This window comes from Frieseomelitta varia, unplaced genomic scaffold (genome assembly GCF_011392965.1).
Source record: "Frieseomelitta varia isolate USP_RPSP 00005682 unplaced genomic scaffold, Fvar_1.2 scaffold_407, whole genome shotgun sequence".
NCBI classification, from domain to species: Eukaryota; Metazoa; Arthropoda; class Insecta; order Hymenoptera; family Apidae; genus Frieseomelitta; species Frieseomelitta varia.
The window spans coordinates 347,117-365,981 of record NW_025110154.1 but is presented as its reverse complement, the minus strand read 5'-3'; the positions used below and the strand labels follow the sequence as shown (position 1 = coordinate 365,981).

General features: G+C 38.7%; 1 protein-coding gene across 8 annotated transcripts in view; it reads right to left on the bottom strand.

The window, feature by feature from the left end:
• The window catches only part of LOC122531627 (phosphatase and actin regulator 2-like), a 71,013-nt gene that overhangs the window by 20,693 nt on the left and 31,455 nt on the right, over positions 1-18,865 (bottom strand). For 7 of the 8 annotated variants that reach the window (XM_043659680.1, XM_043659676.1, XM_043659679.1 and 4 more), the window contains exon 3: positions 887-1,087. The exons of the other annotated variant lie outside the window; for it this stretch is intronic. In XM_043659680.1, coding sequence (XP_043515615.1) covers positions 887-1,087 — 201 coding nt within the window. The remainder of the gene's footprint in view (positions 1-886; positions 1,088-18,865) is intronic. 8 annotated transcript variants of the gene reach the window in all.

Genomic DNA, 18,865 nt, shown 5'->3' with positions numbered 1-18,865 from the left:
AAATTTTTCATCTTTCTATCGTTCGTGTTTCCTCCCTTCCCTTAATTTATATCTCCATAAGTAACATAAATAAATCGTGTTGGATTGCATCTTGTTTAATCGCGATATCAATTAATCGTGTTAATTTAATCTCTGTTAATTTAATATCCGTATATATCTCCGACAAGATACAAGATACAATATGTAAGAATATATATAAAATTTAACGTGATATTATAAATATAAAATATATGTAATTAATAAAATGTTCCATTAATATAGTATATAGTGCTTGTGGATCATCGAAGCGTACAATTTAGTACATTGTGTGAAGTACGAAAGATACACTAAATTATACGTAAATTATACTTTGCAATGAGTATACCGATACCATGTTAATATATACTATATTAATAGTATACCATATTACTAAATACCATATTAATAGTATACCATATTACTAAATACCATATTATTAAATACCATATTATTAAATACCATATTAATAGTATACCATATTAGTAGTATATCATATTAATAGTATACCATATTAACATATACCATATTATTATATATCATATTAATAGTATACTATATTAACATATACTATATTATTATATACCATATTAATAGTATACTATATTAATATATATCATATTAACCTATACCATATTATTATATACCATATTAACATATACCATATTATTATATACTATATTAATATATACCATATTAATAGCATAATAGTATATATTTATTAACTGAACAAGCAATATTCTGTTACCTCGTAAATTCTACAAATTTTCAATTCGTTAAGGGAACCCTGAACCTTAAGAAGAGGTTAGATCTCTGAGAGATAGAGAGATTCGAGAGAATTGGCGAGATTCAACGGAACGACTGTACTCACTGTCGAACAAGATCAGTCTCCTGGTTACCACCCTGGCTTCCAGGGTGTTGGGCCTACTCGGCTTTTGCTGGTCCCCTGAATTCGGGGGCGCCGCCGAGATCGGCAGGCTACCGGTGGTAGCCGTGCCCTGATTCGCTTGCGGCTCACCGCTCGGCGATACCGCGCCATTTGCACTCTGTTCAGTCTTTTCCTTCTTCGGCTCTGCAACAGAAAAAAAAAATGCCAGACCGGTCAGAGCGGGGCCAGAGAGACAATGGACGAGGATCGCGCGAGCGGTTCTGCCCTGTATTTTTATTTATTTTATTTTCTTTATCGATTCTATATCGAGGGAGAGAAGAGAGTGCGTCTTCCGTCCTTTACCAACGTTACCAAGGATCCTTTTTTTTTTTTTTTTTCTCGCTGTGTCACGTCTGACTCTCGAAGCGAATCTTTTAACTTTGATCGACTCTCGAACTTTCGAAACGCTTTTCGAACTGAGATCGCCTCTTTCGTTCGGACTGTCGCACGTTCGTTCCTTTTCTTTGGTTTCTTGGTCTGAGTGGTTTTCCCTTTTTCGTTTTCTCTACTGGTTGCATCGCGAGACGCAGTATTTTTAGAGTGAAAAATTGTGTCTCTCGATGGGTTGAATATTTTTACTCTCCCGTGGTGAACGAGAGGAGAGAAACCCATTTGCAGCCGAAGAAAATTGTTGAAAGCACAGACACCTTGTTTTACATTCTGCTGTACAGATGCACGTTTAATTAAAAACAATTTCGAACCTCCCATCTGAAAAGATCGACACTGATGTTTTTGATGTCCACGTATTACGCGGAAACGTCTTTTCTATTTTATCGGTCGCGAGAAAAATTACCTTCTCATTTGAAAACCTTGTCGTTTCTACGCACGTATCTCGTGTCATGCTTTCCAGCATCAGAGCACTCTAAGAAGCTCCAAGGAAAGGATCCAAGAGCGCAAACAGCTAAAAAGTCTTTGGGAAATTTCACTTGAAAGTCATCTCGAGTTATCGAGAAATGGGATTTTATGTCGGCCGGTTTAAATCGTCGAAACTCCGGCGGCGAATTTCGTTTCGCTGGCGTTCGTTCCTCTTCATTATTTCGTACGTTGCTCGTTTTACTCCGTTCTCTACGAGTCACGTTCGGCTAACTCGGGGAAATATCGCCGCGAGTACGCCTCGAAATTGCCGTTCTCCCATCCTTTGCTTTACTTGTCCGACCCGTGCGCCCGCACGCACACACACACACACACACACATCACTGGGGTAATAAGCTCGCGCGTTTAGGATTCACGCGAAAACTACCATTTGCGTCGCGTTCGCCGACTATAACGAGCTTTACGGACCACGGGAAGCAAACGCGCCGCGTTTATGCGAATCAGGTCACATTTGCCCCTTTTATCCGGTGAAATGTTGTTGCAACTCTCTCTTCTCTCTCTTTTTTTCTTTTTTTTGGTATATTTTTCTTTTTTCCCGAGAGAACATTATTTATACTCGTTTACGAGCGAACTCTGGATTTTGGAGAATCGTCTCCATGTTACAGGAGAATCATTTTATTCGTTCGTTTATTTTTATTGCTGCTGTTGGAGAGAGATTCGCGCGAGAAACAAATGCAAAATTAGAACGGATGGCAATCTACTCGAAGCAGGCACGTTCGATTTTTCGATAATTCGTGCCTCTTTTGTTTCCAATTTGTAATCAATTTGATGGGACAGCGAGGCTCGAACGGATCAACCCGATTTCGACTTTCGAACGAAAATACGTGGTGTACGTCGGTGTACGATGAAATCGTAGCGTAGCTAAATCATTCGCTATTTATTCGAGATTGCTACGAGGGGAGGGGGTTAACTAATTAACTATTAAATCAACGTAACTAACTGGAAACGCTGGCGGTGGAATACAAACTAGCAGCCCTCCCACGCGAAAGAAACGAATTTTCGAAAAGGTGAAATACACATCAGACCCAAATGAGCGAAAATTATCAATCAAATCGGACGCACGCGTTCCCCCTTCGGCTCTGTATCCCAATTTCCAACTTGATCTTTTAAGTGATAAATGGACCCCTTTCTGAAGTCTAAATTGCCCGGAGCTATCCTCAACCTTTTCAACCCCAGTTCCCACCCCCCTGTTTCGCCTTTCCGACCGATCAATTACTCCGTTACGGTTGATAAAACATAACGAGCGAATTCCATCATCAACGGATGTTACGACGATGTAACGATTCACGCAGACACTTTGGGAAAAAGACACGAAAGTTGAGAAACTTATCGTCAAGCGGAAACCACCTTCGAATCGAAAAGTCAGACACAGTGTTTGACAATTGAACGCGAGTATATGAAATCCTCAGTTCCGCGAAGCTTGAAATCGAAATCGAAACGCGGGAGAAAGAATCTCTTTCTACAAAAATTCCATCGTACGTGAGTATATATATATATATATATATATTCCTCGATTCCCATGTTTGTACAAACACCGACAAACAGACGGAGATCGGATGGGCAAGCGTTCGTCGATTGTTCGTCGACTCTAGATTATTCGTCGAAAGAGAATTTCGTCGGAGATCTGGCAGAACACAAAGCAGCTTCAGCGTGGGCGGAGGCAGAAACGAGAGACAGAACGAGATAGCGATAGTCGAATTTTGTAATTAAAGGCTACGGAGCGTCAAAGTGGGATCGCATCGCGTATCGACTGGATGAAATCATCCACTCCTACATCCGCCAGTGACGAATCACCATGTATGTGTGTGAGTGTGTGTGTGTGAAACGAGATTTTCGTCAGATTTCCGACCTTCCCCGGGTTCTCCTCCTCGGGGAGTTCCGCCACGCTTTGGAAACGTGCCAATGGAACGAACTTCGGAACGAAAGAGGATCGTCGACGACGGCCGACGATGCTAATAACGTGAACGAAGGTCGAAGACAGGAAGATCTGACGACGGTATGCGGAAGAATGTTCCCCGAACGTGTACTTTTTCATTGTAAGCAGGATTTTCATTCTTTATCAGGAGGTAAGATTGATGGTGAAAAACTACATAATGGTTGACGGACACGAGGGAAGGAAATTAGATTATTGAGGATCGAGGAAGTGCAAACATTATGAAGGGACGACGTGTGCCCGATGAATATTTATGTCTTGATGGATTTTCTGGTTTCGGAGTTTCATCTCTCTCTCTTTCGTTTTGGCGAGTTAATGTTAAGAAAGGAGGAACAGAGACAGATATGAGTGAAAATAAATAATATTATTCTCCTCTTTTTAATCTTCTGTCTGAGAGAGAACTGAACGTTTATCTCATTGATACAACAAGATAAAAGAATTTAAAAAGTAAGACAAATTAAAAATTTGAGTATCTTCAATCATATCATAGGAAGCTTATGAGAATGGGCTAATTTTCATGATGAAGGTTCAACGAACGAGATCACGAAATAATTTCGCATACTACAAGTCTGTAATAATGATAAAACGAAAATTGATTAAAAATTTAATTAAAAATTAAATATCCAAACTTAAAGACGCTAGAAATCAATCGAGTCAAACTTCAGAGAAAGATTCTCACCTCTCTAGAATCCATACATATATATATATCTCCACTTTTCCATAGAGTTTCACAAAAAATGACACAAGTCCATAGTTACACGTATCTCAGTTCACGTATTAGAGTACGATTCAGTTATTCTCTTCAAACACTATCGGATTGGAACCAACCGATTGGAATCAAAATATTCCTTTCGATCTATCAGCATGAACGCGTCTCTTTTTTCCTTTCTCGCATGGGCGAGCGTCGTTCCGCATACTCTGCACGCTGAGAGGAGACTGTTAGAAACTAGAAACCAACCGCGGCTTGAAATAGATTAGAAACGTCGGGCGGATTGCGCGATGAACGCGACCTTCTCGATGACCGTGTGTCTCGTTACCCCAGATTCCTTCATAGTGGCGAACTGTCGCGGAGACAATCGAGTTTATTGAGCCTACCGTCCGAGATTTAATCTCTGCTGCACGATCACGGAGATTTCTTCAATATTTCTAAACTCGACGAATACACACGGTTTCGACAAACGTAGAATTATTTATTATTTACACTTATAATATTATTTATATTTATTATTTGCATTTATATTATTATTTATATTTATTATTTACATTTATAATATTATTTATTATTTACACCTATAATATTATTTATATTTATATTTATTATTTTAATATTTTCTTTTTTTTTTGAAGAAGAAGAAGAAGATTACGTTTGAAACAATTATATCACAATTATATTGATGACAGATTATTATATTGAAGATTACATTTGAAACAAATAAACAATTATATTTCAATTATATCAGAATTATATTTCAATATAAAATTATATTTGAAACAAACAAACAAATCTATCATTTTAACTTCTTCAAACTTATGTTCGAACAGGTTCCCAGAATATTTCTAATAATCCGATCGTTTTAAAACCATCTTCCTTTTCAGTTGAATATTCAACACCTTTGAAGTTAGGTTTAAAAAGTCTTTCTGTATCGCAAAGTAATCTGGCGATTTACAGAAATTAATTTGCAACAATTCTTCGAAACAAAGACTTGGAAAAGCTTCTAAATTAACTCTTAATTGTTGTTGAACAGTTTTGCCCTGTTCCAGTAAACAGCTGGTGATTTATCGATTTCGAGTTCAATGTCTCGAAGAAACGAGATTGGAATCGGAACGACACGAACGATTTACCCGCTGGCAATTATATGTAAATTTGCCCTGTCCGGGAAGAGGCACGACCGAAATAATTCACGAAGTGTAGCAGAGTGGGCTCGACAACTTTCTTGCTGCTGCTTGCTGTTGGCTTCCATCGAGCCAACTTTTGACTCATCCAGTTGCTCGAAATTCCATCTGCGTTTTCTATGCCAAGTGCACGAGTACTCGCACTTGTCGTGCGATTTGTTCAATTTATTTCTCTCTACTCAAACGGCGGACGAACAGCGTGATATTTTATCTACCTGAAATATTCGTTCACTGATTCTTTGCCAGCATTTGAAATCCCGCAGAGAAACAAATCGAACAAATATATTTGCAGATCGCTCGTGCGAGCATTGCCGAAGGTGTCGAGTGAAAATTCGTAGGCCAACTGTCGTTAGTTTTCTCCCTAATCGTCGTTGATTTTTTCAGTAACAAGACCGACAATTTCACTCGGCAATCAGTTTATTCGCTCGACGATGAAACCATAGCGGAGCGAAGTGAAAACTGACAGTATAAGTCGGACAACCGCCAAAGAATCCAATTTCTCTCTTTTTCAACCCCAAAATATGAACTTTTCGCTAATAAATATATCGTCCAGGCTGTTTTATGCCATTTTCACATACGATCTGTTCTGTCGAATTAAACGCATAAAAGTCGATACGAGTGAAAGCCGACAGTGACGAGTCAGACGGCCACAGTCACGGAATTTAATTTCTGCCCTCAATCACTATAATCGATACCAACGATATTTTATTCGCATTTCTTGTGCTCTTCAATTTCTCACGAAATGCTACGATTACTAGTCGATGTATTGTCAATATAAAGGAGTAAAAACAAAAAAAGAGATCCTCGTATTTTTCTTCGCAACTCTCTATCGACTCTCTCTCTCTCTCTCTCTCTCTCTCTCTCTCTCTCTCTCTCTCCTCGATTCGTTTCGCTCGCGCACGCGAAAAGGAACGTCTATCGAGGCGAATTACGTTACCGAGGCGGACACAACATGCTGGACGAATAACAAACGAGGTCGTTCAACACACGGTGAAACACGCGCTCCTCCGGCCTGTCGTGAATTATTTCTGCCGGCGGTCATGCTGCACGGGATGGGAAAACCTGAGGGGAACGGCGTGGAAATTATGGACCGCGGCTAAACTCTCCAGCCGTGAATTCTATAAATAATTCGCGCGCGTCTTCGCACCGCGGAAAATTCCCGTTAACGTTTCATCGTTTGCTGCGAGAGATCGAGCTTCCTGTTTCCACTTGACGCGAGGGAACTTCCGGTTCTTACGCTTCCTCGAATTGTTCTTTGTGAATTAGAACAGATACACGGACGGTGAAGAGAACGTTTGAAATTGATCGTACGTATCGGTACGAGTACGACGATCAGTCTATTAATCTTCAGCGATGCGTATTTTTTTCGATGTTTAGTGTGCAACACTGTTGAAAGTAATCAAGGACGAGAGTTCTTCCAGCTCGAATGAAGAAACGGCGACGCACGTTGAATTTTTGTACCTCGGTACTTGCTTTCGTTGAAATTAAACGGACAGAAGCTTTTAAGGGAAACTTTAAACGTGAAATCGAGACGAGGGAACGTCCACGCTAAATTCTTTTAACGATAAAATTACCAACGACAGAAAGCACGAGCAAAAGGTTGCACGAGAGAAAAATTAGAGTGCAGAAGAAAGGCAAAAGGACGAGCAACCTTCTGTTTATATTATATTCAAACCTTTGAGAACCTGCCGACTTATGATTACGTATTTGATATATCGTAATTTGATTTCATATATAATTTCCATGAAAAGAAATCTACGAAACAGTATGAAAAAAAAAAAAAAAAAAAAAAACAGTATCAATTTCGTTCGAGCGGAAAGAGCGTAGATGGGAGGGCAGTTTTGTCCACTTTTCTTATGCACGATGCAGTTCAAACAATTTTTAGAAAACAGTTAGCTGTAGTGTACACGACTGATTGTTTATCATGGAAATTGATTCCTGTTTTTGTCAGAGTTGAATAAGTTTCGAGGAGGAGGAGGAGGTGGTGGAGGAGGATAATGCAAAGTTGGCGAGTGTTTCTCGGGATCGATACATCCCACCTCGCCCCTCAGAAATAGCCCCGAAAGCTCGAAGGCAAATAAAGCTTGAAGCGAATCAAAGGCATTCTACGTGAACGTAATTAAAAAGAGAATCGACGCTTTGTCGCAGAGACTCTGGCTTTAACCTGTTCTCATATTACTTTCTTTTAATAAATAGACTTCCAATTGACAAACAATTTCGATACGCTTTCGATTCTAACAGAGACGAGCGGGATTTACGAGGAGATTTAGTTCCAGCACAGGCTATAAATTTAATTTCACAGTTGAAATCTGGGTAAATAGAATTTTCCGTCTAACAGAGGAATTATCGTGAGTGAAAATGAATTCAATTCACGACTAGAAAAGAAAAAAAAAAAAAAATTAAAAATTATCGTAGAACATTAAAGAACCATGAACGTCGATCGGTACGTTTTTGGGAAATTTACAAAAGAAAAAAAAAAAACGCACGATATATAATAATAGACAAAATATTAATTACGTTAAATATAATAATAATAATATTAAATACGTTAATTAAATATATTAATAATATTAAATACGTAAATATATAATAATAATAATATTAAATACGTTAATCCATGTTTCCTACAATGTTAAATGTTTTTTTCATGTTCGTTCGCTTCGCCAGAAAGAAAATTACGAGTCACGATGGGACGAGAATTTCTAAACGAAGATTTCTAGTTTTTCTCGATATTGATCGACGATTCAAGGCTCCTACGTAGTTGCGCAGAAAATTCCAGACATCATGATGTAACGATTTTAATAGCTCCACGCGCGCTATTCGCCGGCGTTTTCAAGCGACAAACGGAAACTTCCAACAGACGATCTGCTTCCACCGAAACGGGCCTGCGTCAATAGAGAATCGCCTGATGAACATCCACGATTCGATTCGTTCGTTTGATGTAATGATTGCGTCTGGCGCTTTGAGAGAAGCTTGAAAGCACACGATGAAGGCAAGAAGAAGATTAATCCCTCGGCAACGAGCGACATAGCGACGTACAGTGGCTCTCGAAAGCTTCTGGCCAACGCGTAAACTTTCCCTTCGTCGTTAAGAAAAGCGAGAAAAATAAAATTCCAAAAAAAAAAAAAAAAAACGCAGTGTTTGGATATTAGTGTATTTTTTTTATTTCGAATTTTCAATTTCCTGATATTAGAAATATCAGATCAAATATTATGTCATCTATTGTATCTTATAGGACAAATTTAACAATTTTAAAATTTTCGTGAAAAGTGTTTCATTACCGCACATTGTTTTAAATCGAAATAGAAATTTGTTTCATCAGTGTTTTTCGAAGGCTTAGAGCTTCGTGTTATTAAAACAATTTCTGCGGCCACGGTATTTCTTCTTAAAACGGTAAAAAAAAAAAATCTCTCTCGAATATTCTCTCAATAAAAAAAGAATCGCCATTCAGGCTGCCGTGCAATTTCCCATTTTCGTCAAATTTACATCGGCGAAACCTAGGATCGCAGAGGCTCGCGAGCGTATCAACCGCACGAAAACACGACGACGAGGAGGATGGAGCGTGCGCGTATCGATCGTTACCCTCTCGTCGCGAAAGTTCCATCAGAGACGATAATGCTAAACTGCCAGGTTCGCGTCGCTGGGCCGGCAACACACGCAATAAAGGCGAACGTTATCTGCGAGTAGCATTGTTTACGGTTCGCTCGAGCTTCCGGCGGTATGCATCGCCCCCGACTTTTTCTTCCCTTTCATCCTCCCACTGCCGCTTTTTTCCTTTCAGCTCCTCTTTCCTTCTTTCTTTCTTTTTTTTTTATTTTATTTTCAACGACTACGAAACTTCACCGTGCACCACCGCGTCTCGAAAGAACAAGAAGGAGAAATAATAGTCAGCTGAATAACAATTGCGTTCGGAGAATGGAACGAAGCGACTGCGTTCAGGTACTTGGCGTCTGGCCCCGGATCTTATCGTTTCTGATATCCTCCCTCGTGTTTTTTGTTTCGCGTCGCGCCGGTTATGTCGCTAACCCGGAGAACTCGCGGGCGAAATTCAATTCAATTCAACGTTGTTTATCCCCGTCTGTAGCTTGAAATGGAGTTCCGTGATTTTGATACGGTTTCCGTGCGGTCGTGTTGAGAATCGTGGTAATCGGTGGGTTCAGCCTTCTTTTTTGGCCGAGGGTAACTTTTCTCCAGGGAGGAAATCCAGTTTATCGCACAATTTGGAAGAGGGGGAAGGGGGACTTTTATTGCAAGAAAGTTGAAATCATTCTCTTTACTCGAGTTACAATTTGGGAAATTCAACTTTCAGTCTGAACTGAGTAAAGGAAATATTCTTCATTTGTTTTACACTCATTTGTGTAAATGTGTTAATAAAAGATAATTTCATTCGGTAATCCAGTTTACACATAGAATAATCCATCTGCGCCCATTTCAAAAACTGAAGTCTTTACAATGATCCCTTGTTCCCGCAATTTCTTATACGCACTATAAAATTTTTATGAACGCGTCTAAAGGTATGAAACCTTTGTATAAAAATTCGTTTCGTCTGTTACACGTTGTCATAAATATTCTACTTTGGATATTTTGTATATATTTGCATATCAATCGCGCGTTTTATGCACTTTTCTCTCCATAATAAACAGTCCAATTACAAGAGTTTGAAGTACAACTTCTCGTCGAGTGCATTCCACAACATCCGCCAATAGATTTAAAATTCAGCAACGTTAACCGATTTTATTATTTCCCCGTTGTTTCTCGTCGCTTTTCGTTCTTGAGACGAATATTTATGAATCTCGCGCGGCCCGGCGAGAAAGTGGGTCGTGCGTGTTGAATGACGGAGATATTTCGAAAAATTCTCCCACCCCAGGCCAGAATGCAGTTTTCGCTGTTTACGGAATAATTTGACAGGAGCAATTGGACGTTATGCCCTCGTGAAATAAAGTTTCCTCGGTCGGACGAGCGCTGAATGTATTTTTCGCGTTTGCGTTGTTTGTTCGTCGATCCCTCGTGAGGAACCTTTCGGGGGAAAAAAATTTCCAGTCGACGTGGTTATACATTTCGATACAAAATTGACTCTAATGTCGATATTTTAACGCGGGTCAAGCCAATTTCTTGAACAAATTGAAATCTGAAATGATTCGATTAAAATATCCGATGTTCTGTCGCAGAGAACGTAGAGAATTTTTCACAGTTGAAACGGGTCCGTTAATTTCGAATGAAACAGCGCATTGTTGAGAGAAACGCTGCATATCTCGTTTGTTTAAAAATCAGTGGAACAATGAACAACGCCGGGGCCATTGTTGTCGGGAAAAATTGTTTCATGATGCAGATCCAAGGGCTATCGATTGTTAAGAATGAATGGGTATTGAAGCACACTCTGTTAACCATTAAATAACATGAAAGTCCATCGTACTTTTCCCCTTCTGTGAATCGTAAGAGACAAAGAGTTGATAAATAAAAATATTTCCTCTTTTTCTACTTATTTTCGATATGTCGAATATATTCGAACGGTTTAATTCTAAATATATAATTAATTATAATTTCAGTGACTTTGAAACAGTAACACATCACTCTATTAATCATTAAATGACATGAAAGTAGTACTTTTTCCCTTCTGTAAATCGTCAGAGACAAATAGTTGATAAATAAAAATATTTCCTCTTTTTCTACTTATTTTCAATATATCGAATATATTCGAACGGTTTAATTCTAAATATATAATTAATTACAATTTCAGTGACTTTGAAACAGTAACACATCACTCTATTAATCATTAAATGACATGAAAGTAGTACTTTTTCCCTTCTGTAAATCGTCAGAGACAAATAGTTGATAAATAAAAATATTTCCTCTTTTTCTACTTATTTCCGACATATCGAAATATATATTCGAACGTTTCAATTTCAATTCTAAGTACAACTGATTACAGTTCGAGTAACTTTAAAATAGCTGTATAAACGAATAAAATATCCCGGATTGTTATTTCTCTTGAAATGTGTATTGAATATACACCGAGCTTTCGAAACGTGGGCGTATATTTTCCTCTCTTTTCGTTCACGTAGCGAGAACGCATTACTCGCGAACACGCTTGGAAAAATTCATTGCAAATCCATTTCGAGCGTGTGTATAAAATAATGCAGGCGATCGCGGGCTTCGACGTTCGCCTCGCCTCGGAGAAAGATGTTTTCTCGTTCGATCTCGTAGTAATTTATGGCAGCCATCCGAGCCCCCGACCTCTGTTCTCTGATACATCTTTCATTACACGCGCGCACAATTCTTTCGAGGAAATCGGAAGCCGATTTCCACCACGGAGAGAAAGACGCGACAAAGCCGTGATAGGGACGATATTTTGCGATACAGTTCGTCGAAGAAAATGTTCAAAGACGTTTGATCGTTCGGGAATTTACGACGTTTCAGGTAACAATGTTCGCTATTCGACGTTACGACGTTTCAGGTAACAATGTTCACTGTTCGACGTTTCGAGAACTTGGACATTCAATGGCCTGTCGTTTAAAAATAAACTGGACTTTCGAGTATTTTTATTTTGATAAAAATCGCATGATAAAAGCATTCGCAGAGCGTTCAAAAATCCAAGCTGATGAAGCGAGTTTGAGTGGATATCCAGTGGATATCACAAATATTGAAAGAAGCTTGAAATATTAATTTATTCATTATTATTGATTTGCTGAACTGTTATTTATACATTATTTCATTATGTATAATTGATTTATCTATTTAGATTGCCAGAATATTAATTTATTGATTATTGATATTTTGTTCAATCACTTTATATCATCAAACACTGTTTTTTCAATGTTGAAAGAAATTCCAACGAAACGAATGAATCGAAGTACTTGTAATATTGTAATAAATTCTTACTTACGCCTTAATAACTGACTGAGATAATTACAATTTTACTAGTTAATCGTTGACTGAATTAATTTCAAACTGTGACTGATTAATAACTGGCTGGATTAGTCTCGAGTATGACTAATTAATTATCGACTCAACTATGACTACTAATTAAACCCAAGTGATGATCAATTAATCATCGACTGAATTAATCTCATATACAATTAATCGATTGAATTAACCAGAATTGATTAATCGTTGACTGAATTAATCTCAAGCGTGACTATCATCGACTGAATTACCAATGAATCATCGACATGTCTGAATCAACCACAAGTCATGACCAATTAATGACTGAAATGATTTCGAAATCGACCAATTAATCACCGACTGAAATGATCTCGCGATCGGTCGACTAATTAACTAACTATCGTTAAACAACACGACAAGTCGACGCGAGAGAGAAAGACATTGTACAAGTTAAAAGTACTATCTGTCTTGAAAGTTGACAGAGAAATTCGGTCTGAGCCCAGTGGATGTGTCTCGACATCGTTCTGATAAGTTGACACTTAACTTTCACCATCATCTTCCATGTCTCGTTCCGCCGTGAGTTTTAGTTATCCCGTGAATTAGCGGAGTGCGAGACACCTACGAAAGTTCCGCGAAACAATTCAATTTACTTTGTCCGAGGCGTGCCCGCACTCCTCGCGTTATATTTGTATCTTCTTACTGCCGTGTCACTGCTCGTGCCACTCTTGTAATTTCCGATCTTAACTTTTGCGCTGGAATGACGTGTCACGCACGTCGAGAATTTTTGTTGTTGTAGAAAATATTTTCTCAGGTTTAAGTGTATTTAAGTATAAGCCAAAGTAAATTACTTCTCGATAATTTCTATCCAGTGATATCGTACCGGCGAGTTGAAAAAGAAAGCGACGAATTATTGTATACGGTTTGGTCACTCGTTATGGTCCGCAATCAGTTGCCAGCGCAAGTGGTTCCCCTTGTTTAAAAAATCGACTGTTGAAAGTTAAAATTATTTCTTTCTTCCTTTCTTTTTTTTTTTTTTTTTTTCGATNTTTATTTTATAATATTTTATTTTATATAATTTTATTTTATTTTATAATATTTTATTTTATATAATTTTATTTTATTTTATAATATTTTATTTTATATAATTTTATTTTATTTTATAATATTTTATTTTATATAATTTTATTTTATTTTATAATATTTTATTTTATATAATTTTATTTTATTTTATAATATTTTATTTTATATAATTTTATTTTATTTTATAATATTTTATTTTATATAATTTTATTTTATTTTATATAATATGTAATATCAAATTTAATATTAAATATAATATTTTATAAATAATAAAGATAAAGTTATAAAGAAAGAGAAAATTCATAAAGAATTTTATGTTTCTTAAATGGCAGCTTTCTCCTCGCATGTATACAAGATACGTTTCATCTCAAGGAAATTCGAATTTGATTCAGTTTTCTGACATCTTTTTTATCCTCGTAGCCGCGACACGGAGAGCTTCGCTACTTTATCCTGTGTACTCGAGGAAATTCATCAAGAATTTTATGTTCGGCTTATTTCTTCCTATATTTCTTAAATTACGACTTATCTCTCCCACATGTATAATATTTCATTTCAAGAAAATTCACGAGCAACGTTGAATTAGTGTGATTTAGTTCCTGACATTTTCCGTCCGAGGAAACTAACTAGAGCATTATTAACCGTGACACGGCGAGCTTTTATCCTTCGAAGCTAAAGGCGTTGTTAAAAAAATGTGCGCGATTAATGAATGTGTTTTGCAGATGTAAAAATTTTGCAACTGCAATTTCGTTTGTTCTCGCGAGTTTGTTAAAATCGTTTTGTTTGCGTGCTTTTTCAGAGTGCGACTGGATCTACAAGGACACGGATTGCCTCGACGGATGCGTGTTAGCCAGCCCCGGATATCCTGGCCTGTATCCTCCGAACATCCGGTGTCTCTACTCGATTACTTCCGGTCCACGGATGTCCATCGCGATTAACTTCACCGCAGTGCTTCTCCCTGAGAAGTGAGTACGCCTATTCAGTGTTTCTCATTCCTCTCTTTTTTTTTACGCATACACGAGAGTAAATATTTCTTCCTAATACAATCGAAACGAGTCACCATAATCACTTATTCGAATAACTTGACAAAGCAAGTTCGTGCAAAGTAAATTTTTCCAACGAATTATACATATTATTCTTGTCGTTAAATTTATTCTGACAGGCTTAAAAATTCAATTCAGGTTCAATTCAGTTTCGTGTCAATTCAATAGCTTTAACTTTACAAGTTCGAAAGGAAAGTTAAAATGAATGATATTCGCCATTTTAAATTTTAGAATTATCGACGCATTACGATAATTTGACAAAATCGAACGAAGCGTCGCCACCAAGGCAAATAAGATTCCAAAGATCTCTGACGTTCTACTCGACTGAAAAATATTTAAATAACAAGCCCTCTTACGGCAACGAAGCTCGCGTCGAGTGGCCAAACCCTGCTCGCGTGCAAACTGCCACCTCTTAACGTCAGCCGACGACGAAACCAATCCCCGTGGATCGCGTGTGCGAAGCCTCGCTGTCGGCAATCGACGACAAAAGAGAGACAGGGGTGTTCGAAGGCGTTCCGCCGAAATTCAGGACTATAGAAATGTCACGAGTCAATACAAGCGCACCGGGGTTTCTCGCGAAGGGTCGCTGCCGGATCCTTTGTGAAGCTCCGCCGACGACGAGGCTTGATAATACGTTCTCTCGTTGGGCTGCATCGTCGACGAGCCGCAGCCTCGCCATTCCCTCGAATCATCCCCTCGAGCTGGGAAGAAACGCGCGCGAAAACTCCTGTTATTTCCGTGTGTATCGAGTTACCTAGGAGCCCCTCGAGCCAGTCCGCCATTCTTACCTTCTCGCCTCTCCCACCTCCTCGCAACGATTTCCACCTCGACTCGCGTTTACTTTACGGGAATGCCTTTGAAATCGGGGGAGTAGGGCGAAAGTTTCTCTCTTCATGGAGCGTTGCCTGTGTTTGTTTGGATGGCGAGGATTCTTCTTGTTTTTTTCTTTTTTTCTTTCTTCCTTTTTTTTTTTTTTTTTTTTTTTCGATACAATTAAAGGCAGCAAAATGTGTTTCTTTTTAAAAAATACGTAAACAATTCTTTTGTTCGTTTTACTTGCGACTTATTTTTACACGCAACGCATGTACAATCGTGCGAGTGAAAATTATATATTAATATCTCGTGCTATGTGAAATGACGAAGAATAGACTTTGAAATTAAATCTTCTCTATTGTAGTATAATAGTAACTCTTTCATCATTTCAAATCGAAATTACACTTGTAAACACTCCGCAACGCGCAAAGCAGCACACTTTTACACATTTTCTGTTATTCATAAATACAAAATATCAACAATATATAAAATTACTGCACAACAAAAATACAATTCGAAATCTCCTGGTATTTTCGTTCATCAAAATGTTCTCGCAAGAACGTCTTCCTTTGAAAAAAAAAAAACTCGATAAAATCATCTTTTCCATTTCCGACTTCCAACTCCCTCGAACACGATACACGACTGTTTCATTTTCCAATCGCAATTCTCGATTCCCATCAAAACCCGTAAACGGAGGGAGTGAACGCGAAACAGCATGATCGACCGAAACACCGTGATCAATGCGAGGAAGGAAACGAGCACGGATCGTTTGCTTGCTTCCATCGATCGTGCACGCTGGTTGCAAGAGAAGCTGAAGCAGAAAAAAAGGATAAGACGCGATAAGGGAGGATGGGGGTGGAAGCGGCGAGGAGAACATCGACGAATAATCAAGGACGGCGAGATAACGCGGGTTCGTCGCGCGATCCCCGACGGGATGATTCAACTTTCATCCTGATACGTTCCGCTGGATACGACTGGCTGGGGGAAGCCGTAAGTGGCGAGTAATCTTCGCGAGACGAGGAGGGTAAAACGTGGCGTTAAACGGCCGCGAGTACGAGGCAATAAAAATTTAAAAGACGTCTCTTTTTCTGCTTCTTCTTCTTTTTTCTTCTCTCGTCTTCTCAGGGAAAAGAGATAAGAGATCGTTCTCCGATATTCCGGGGAATTACTCGATCGAGAGCGATCGAGTTGCTGGAACTTTCGAGGTCTCGCGAGAGAAGAGGAGAGGAAGCGCAGGAATTTTGGATCTCTGTGTGAGAATGGAGGTTGTTGCGAGAGAGAAACGGGATTCGAGAGAGGAATTCGTTTCGTTTGTTCTTGAAATTTGTTACGTCAATTTGATATTGCACCGTCCCTGAATAGAGGAAGGTATTATTCTTTAATTGACTGCGATATTAACCTCTTAACTGCTTATACAGAAATATGCTCTACACCGTGGAATTAAACTTCGAATAAATTAAAATTTTGGAATTGAAAAAGTGAATAAACTAACAAGTTCATTTTACAGAGAATTTGAATAGTGCACAGCTCTCTTCGATTGAGAAACTACAGTGAACCACTGTAGTGACAGTTCAAAAGAAAGCCACTACAGTGGCGTTCAGTTCAACTAAAAGATTAATAATAATCAAACTAGCAAAATTTGTCTGCAAAATTGAATTTGCATGCTCAGTATATCTTTCTTCGCTCGCGTCTTCAAATTTCCCGCGCAAACGTGCAAAGATCCGTAGTCTGATAACTGCCAGTGAACGAACCGTCTAAGATAAAATTAAGTAACAAAGTAAACCTAATCTAGAAACACGCGACAGAAAGATCACCGACGGATTTCGTCGTTTTCCATTCGTCTATTCTTAATGCCCGCGGCTTGTTTATTCAGCAGAGCATCGATGGAATCCGGCGAATTACACGAAATCGGCCGAGCGAAACCTCGCAAATACGCGGCGTCAGCGCAGGAACATCGACGAAACATCAACAGGGAGCGAGAAAGGAGTGGAGTTTCAGCTGGAAATTATCGCGTGTCACGGGAAACCCGACGCGGCCGCAATGTTAACGTTGGTTATCGTGCCAGAGGGGCCGGTTGGATGTCGCGATGCTGCATGCCATGCCGTGTGCCGCGTCTTGTTTGCACTTTGATCGATTCTCGCCGATAACAGCTTGTTACACGGGCTACAAGCTACGCAACTCGGAGAGAATAACCGTAAACGGTGAAATGATTCAGCCGCGATCGTGGAAACCGGTGATAACGGTGATGACCGGTGTCACGATTCGAAAGTAGTAGCCAGGTAGCTATCCGGAGTTCGGGTTTCAATGCAGTCCCGTGTGAAACGAAAGAGTCAGAGAGGATCTGATCTTTTATCCGACGAGATCCGCTGGAAATCAAACGCGAGTTCTACATCGTTGTTTCACGTACAATTCTTGGCAATCACAGACGGATAAGGTTCACGCGAGTTCTCGCCAAATTGAATATTTTAGCTTCTAGCTTCTTCTTCTTCTTCTTTTTCTTCTTCTTCTTCTTTTTCTTTTTAAGCTTCAATGTTTCGAGACGCTCGAGCAAGCGGACTTGCAATCTCTTGCCTCTCGAATTTTTTTTTGATCGCTTTAATTTCAAACTAGCGAACTGAATTTCCGAGTTTGAATTCTGAAATTTTCAGAAAACCCGGAACGAGAAAGCGCGAGTTATTCGGAGGTGACTTTCGATTTGCGGTTGAGAGGCGTACAATGTATCTTGTTACACGCTCGATAGAGTGGCAACAGAAAACAACGGTTCCTGACGTGTAATTAGCTGCAAACACCAAGCTTATTTCCCCGACTGTGAGTTACATGACATAGCCATTACCTGGCTTCCTTCCCTAAGCGTTTTATGCGTTTCTTGTTATCGATTATCGATTCAATTACGGTCACATCTCGCAGTGAATCGAACCAAGTGTTCAATGCTGCTGAATTACGCTCACCTTACCAAATGATAATAACCGGAAAGTCTTTAGAACTTCAGAGAACGCAGTGTAGAGAAGTTCGATGCAACTGGTACACGCGATAGTATTTAGAAATAATGAAATATTTTCTTAATGAAAGGAAAGAGAACATTTGCAAACAAGCATAATAAATATAATTTAATTACACTTCAGTATTAAATATTTACGAGCAAGCACAATGAATACAATTTTAATTATATAATTAAGCCTGACAAGTCGAAATTTCGAAATATTTAGTAATTCGAAAATAAAATTCCAAAATTTCAAAAATTTGCTTCATTGTAAACATTCGACATCGTTCGAGTCACGTTATTTTTATTCATATATATATATATATAACGTTTAGCTCCAATTATCTCTGCTCGCGAGTGTGCTAATGTTTTTTTTTTTTTTTTCACGAAATATACGACGACGCCATTAATGAGTGTGTCTAATTGTC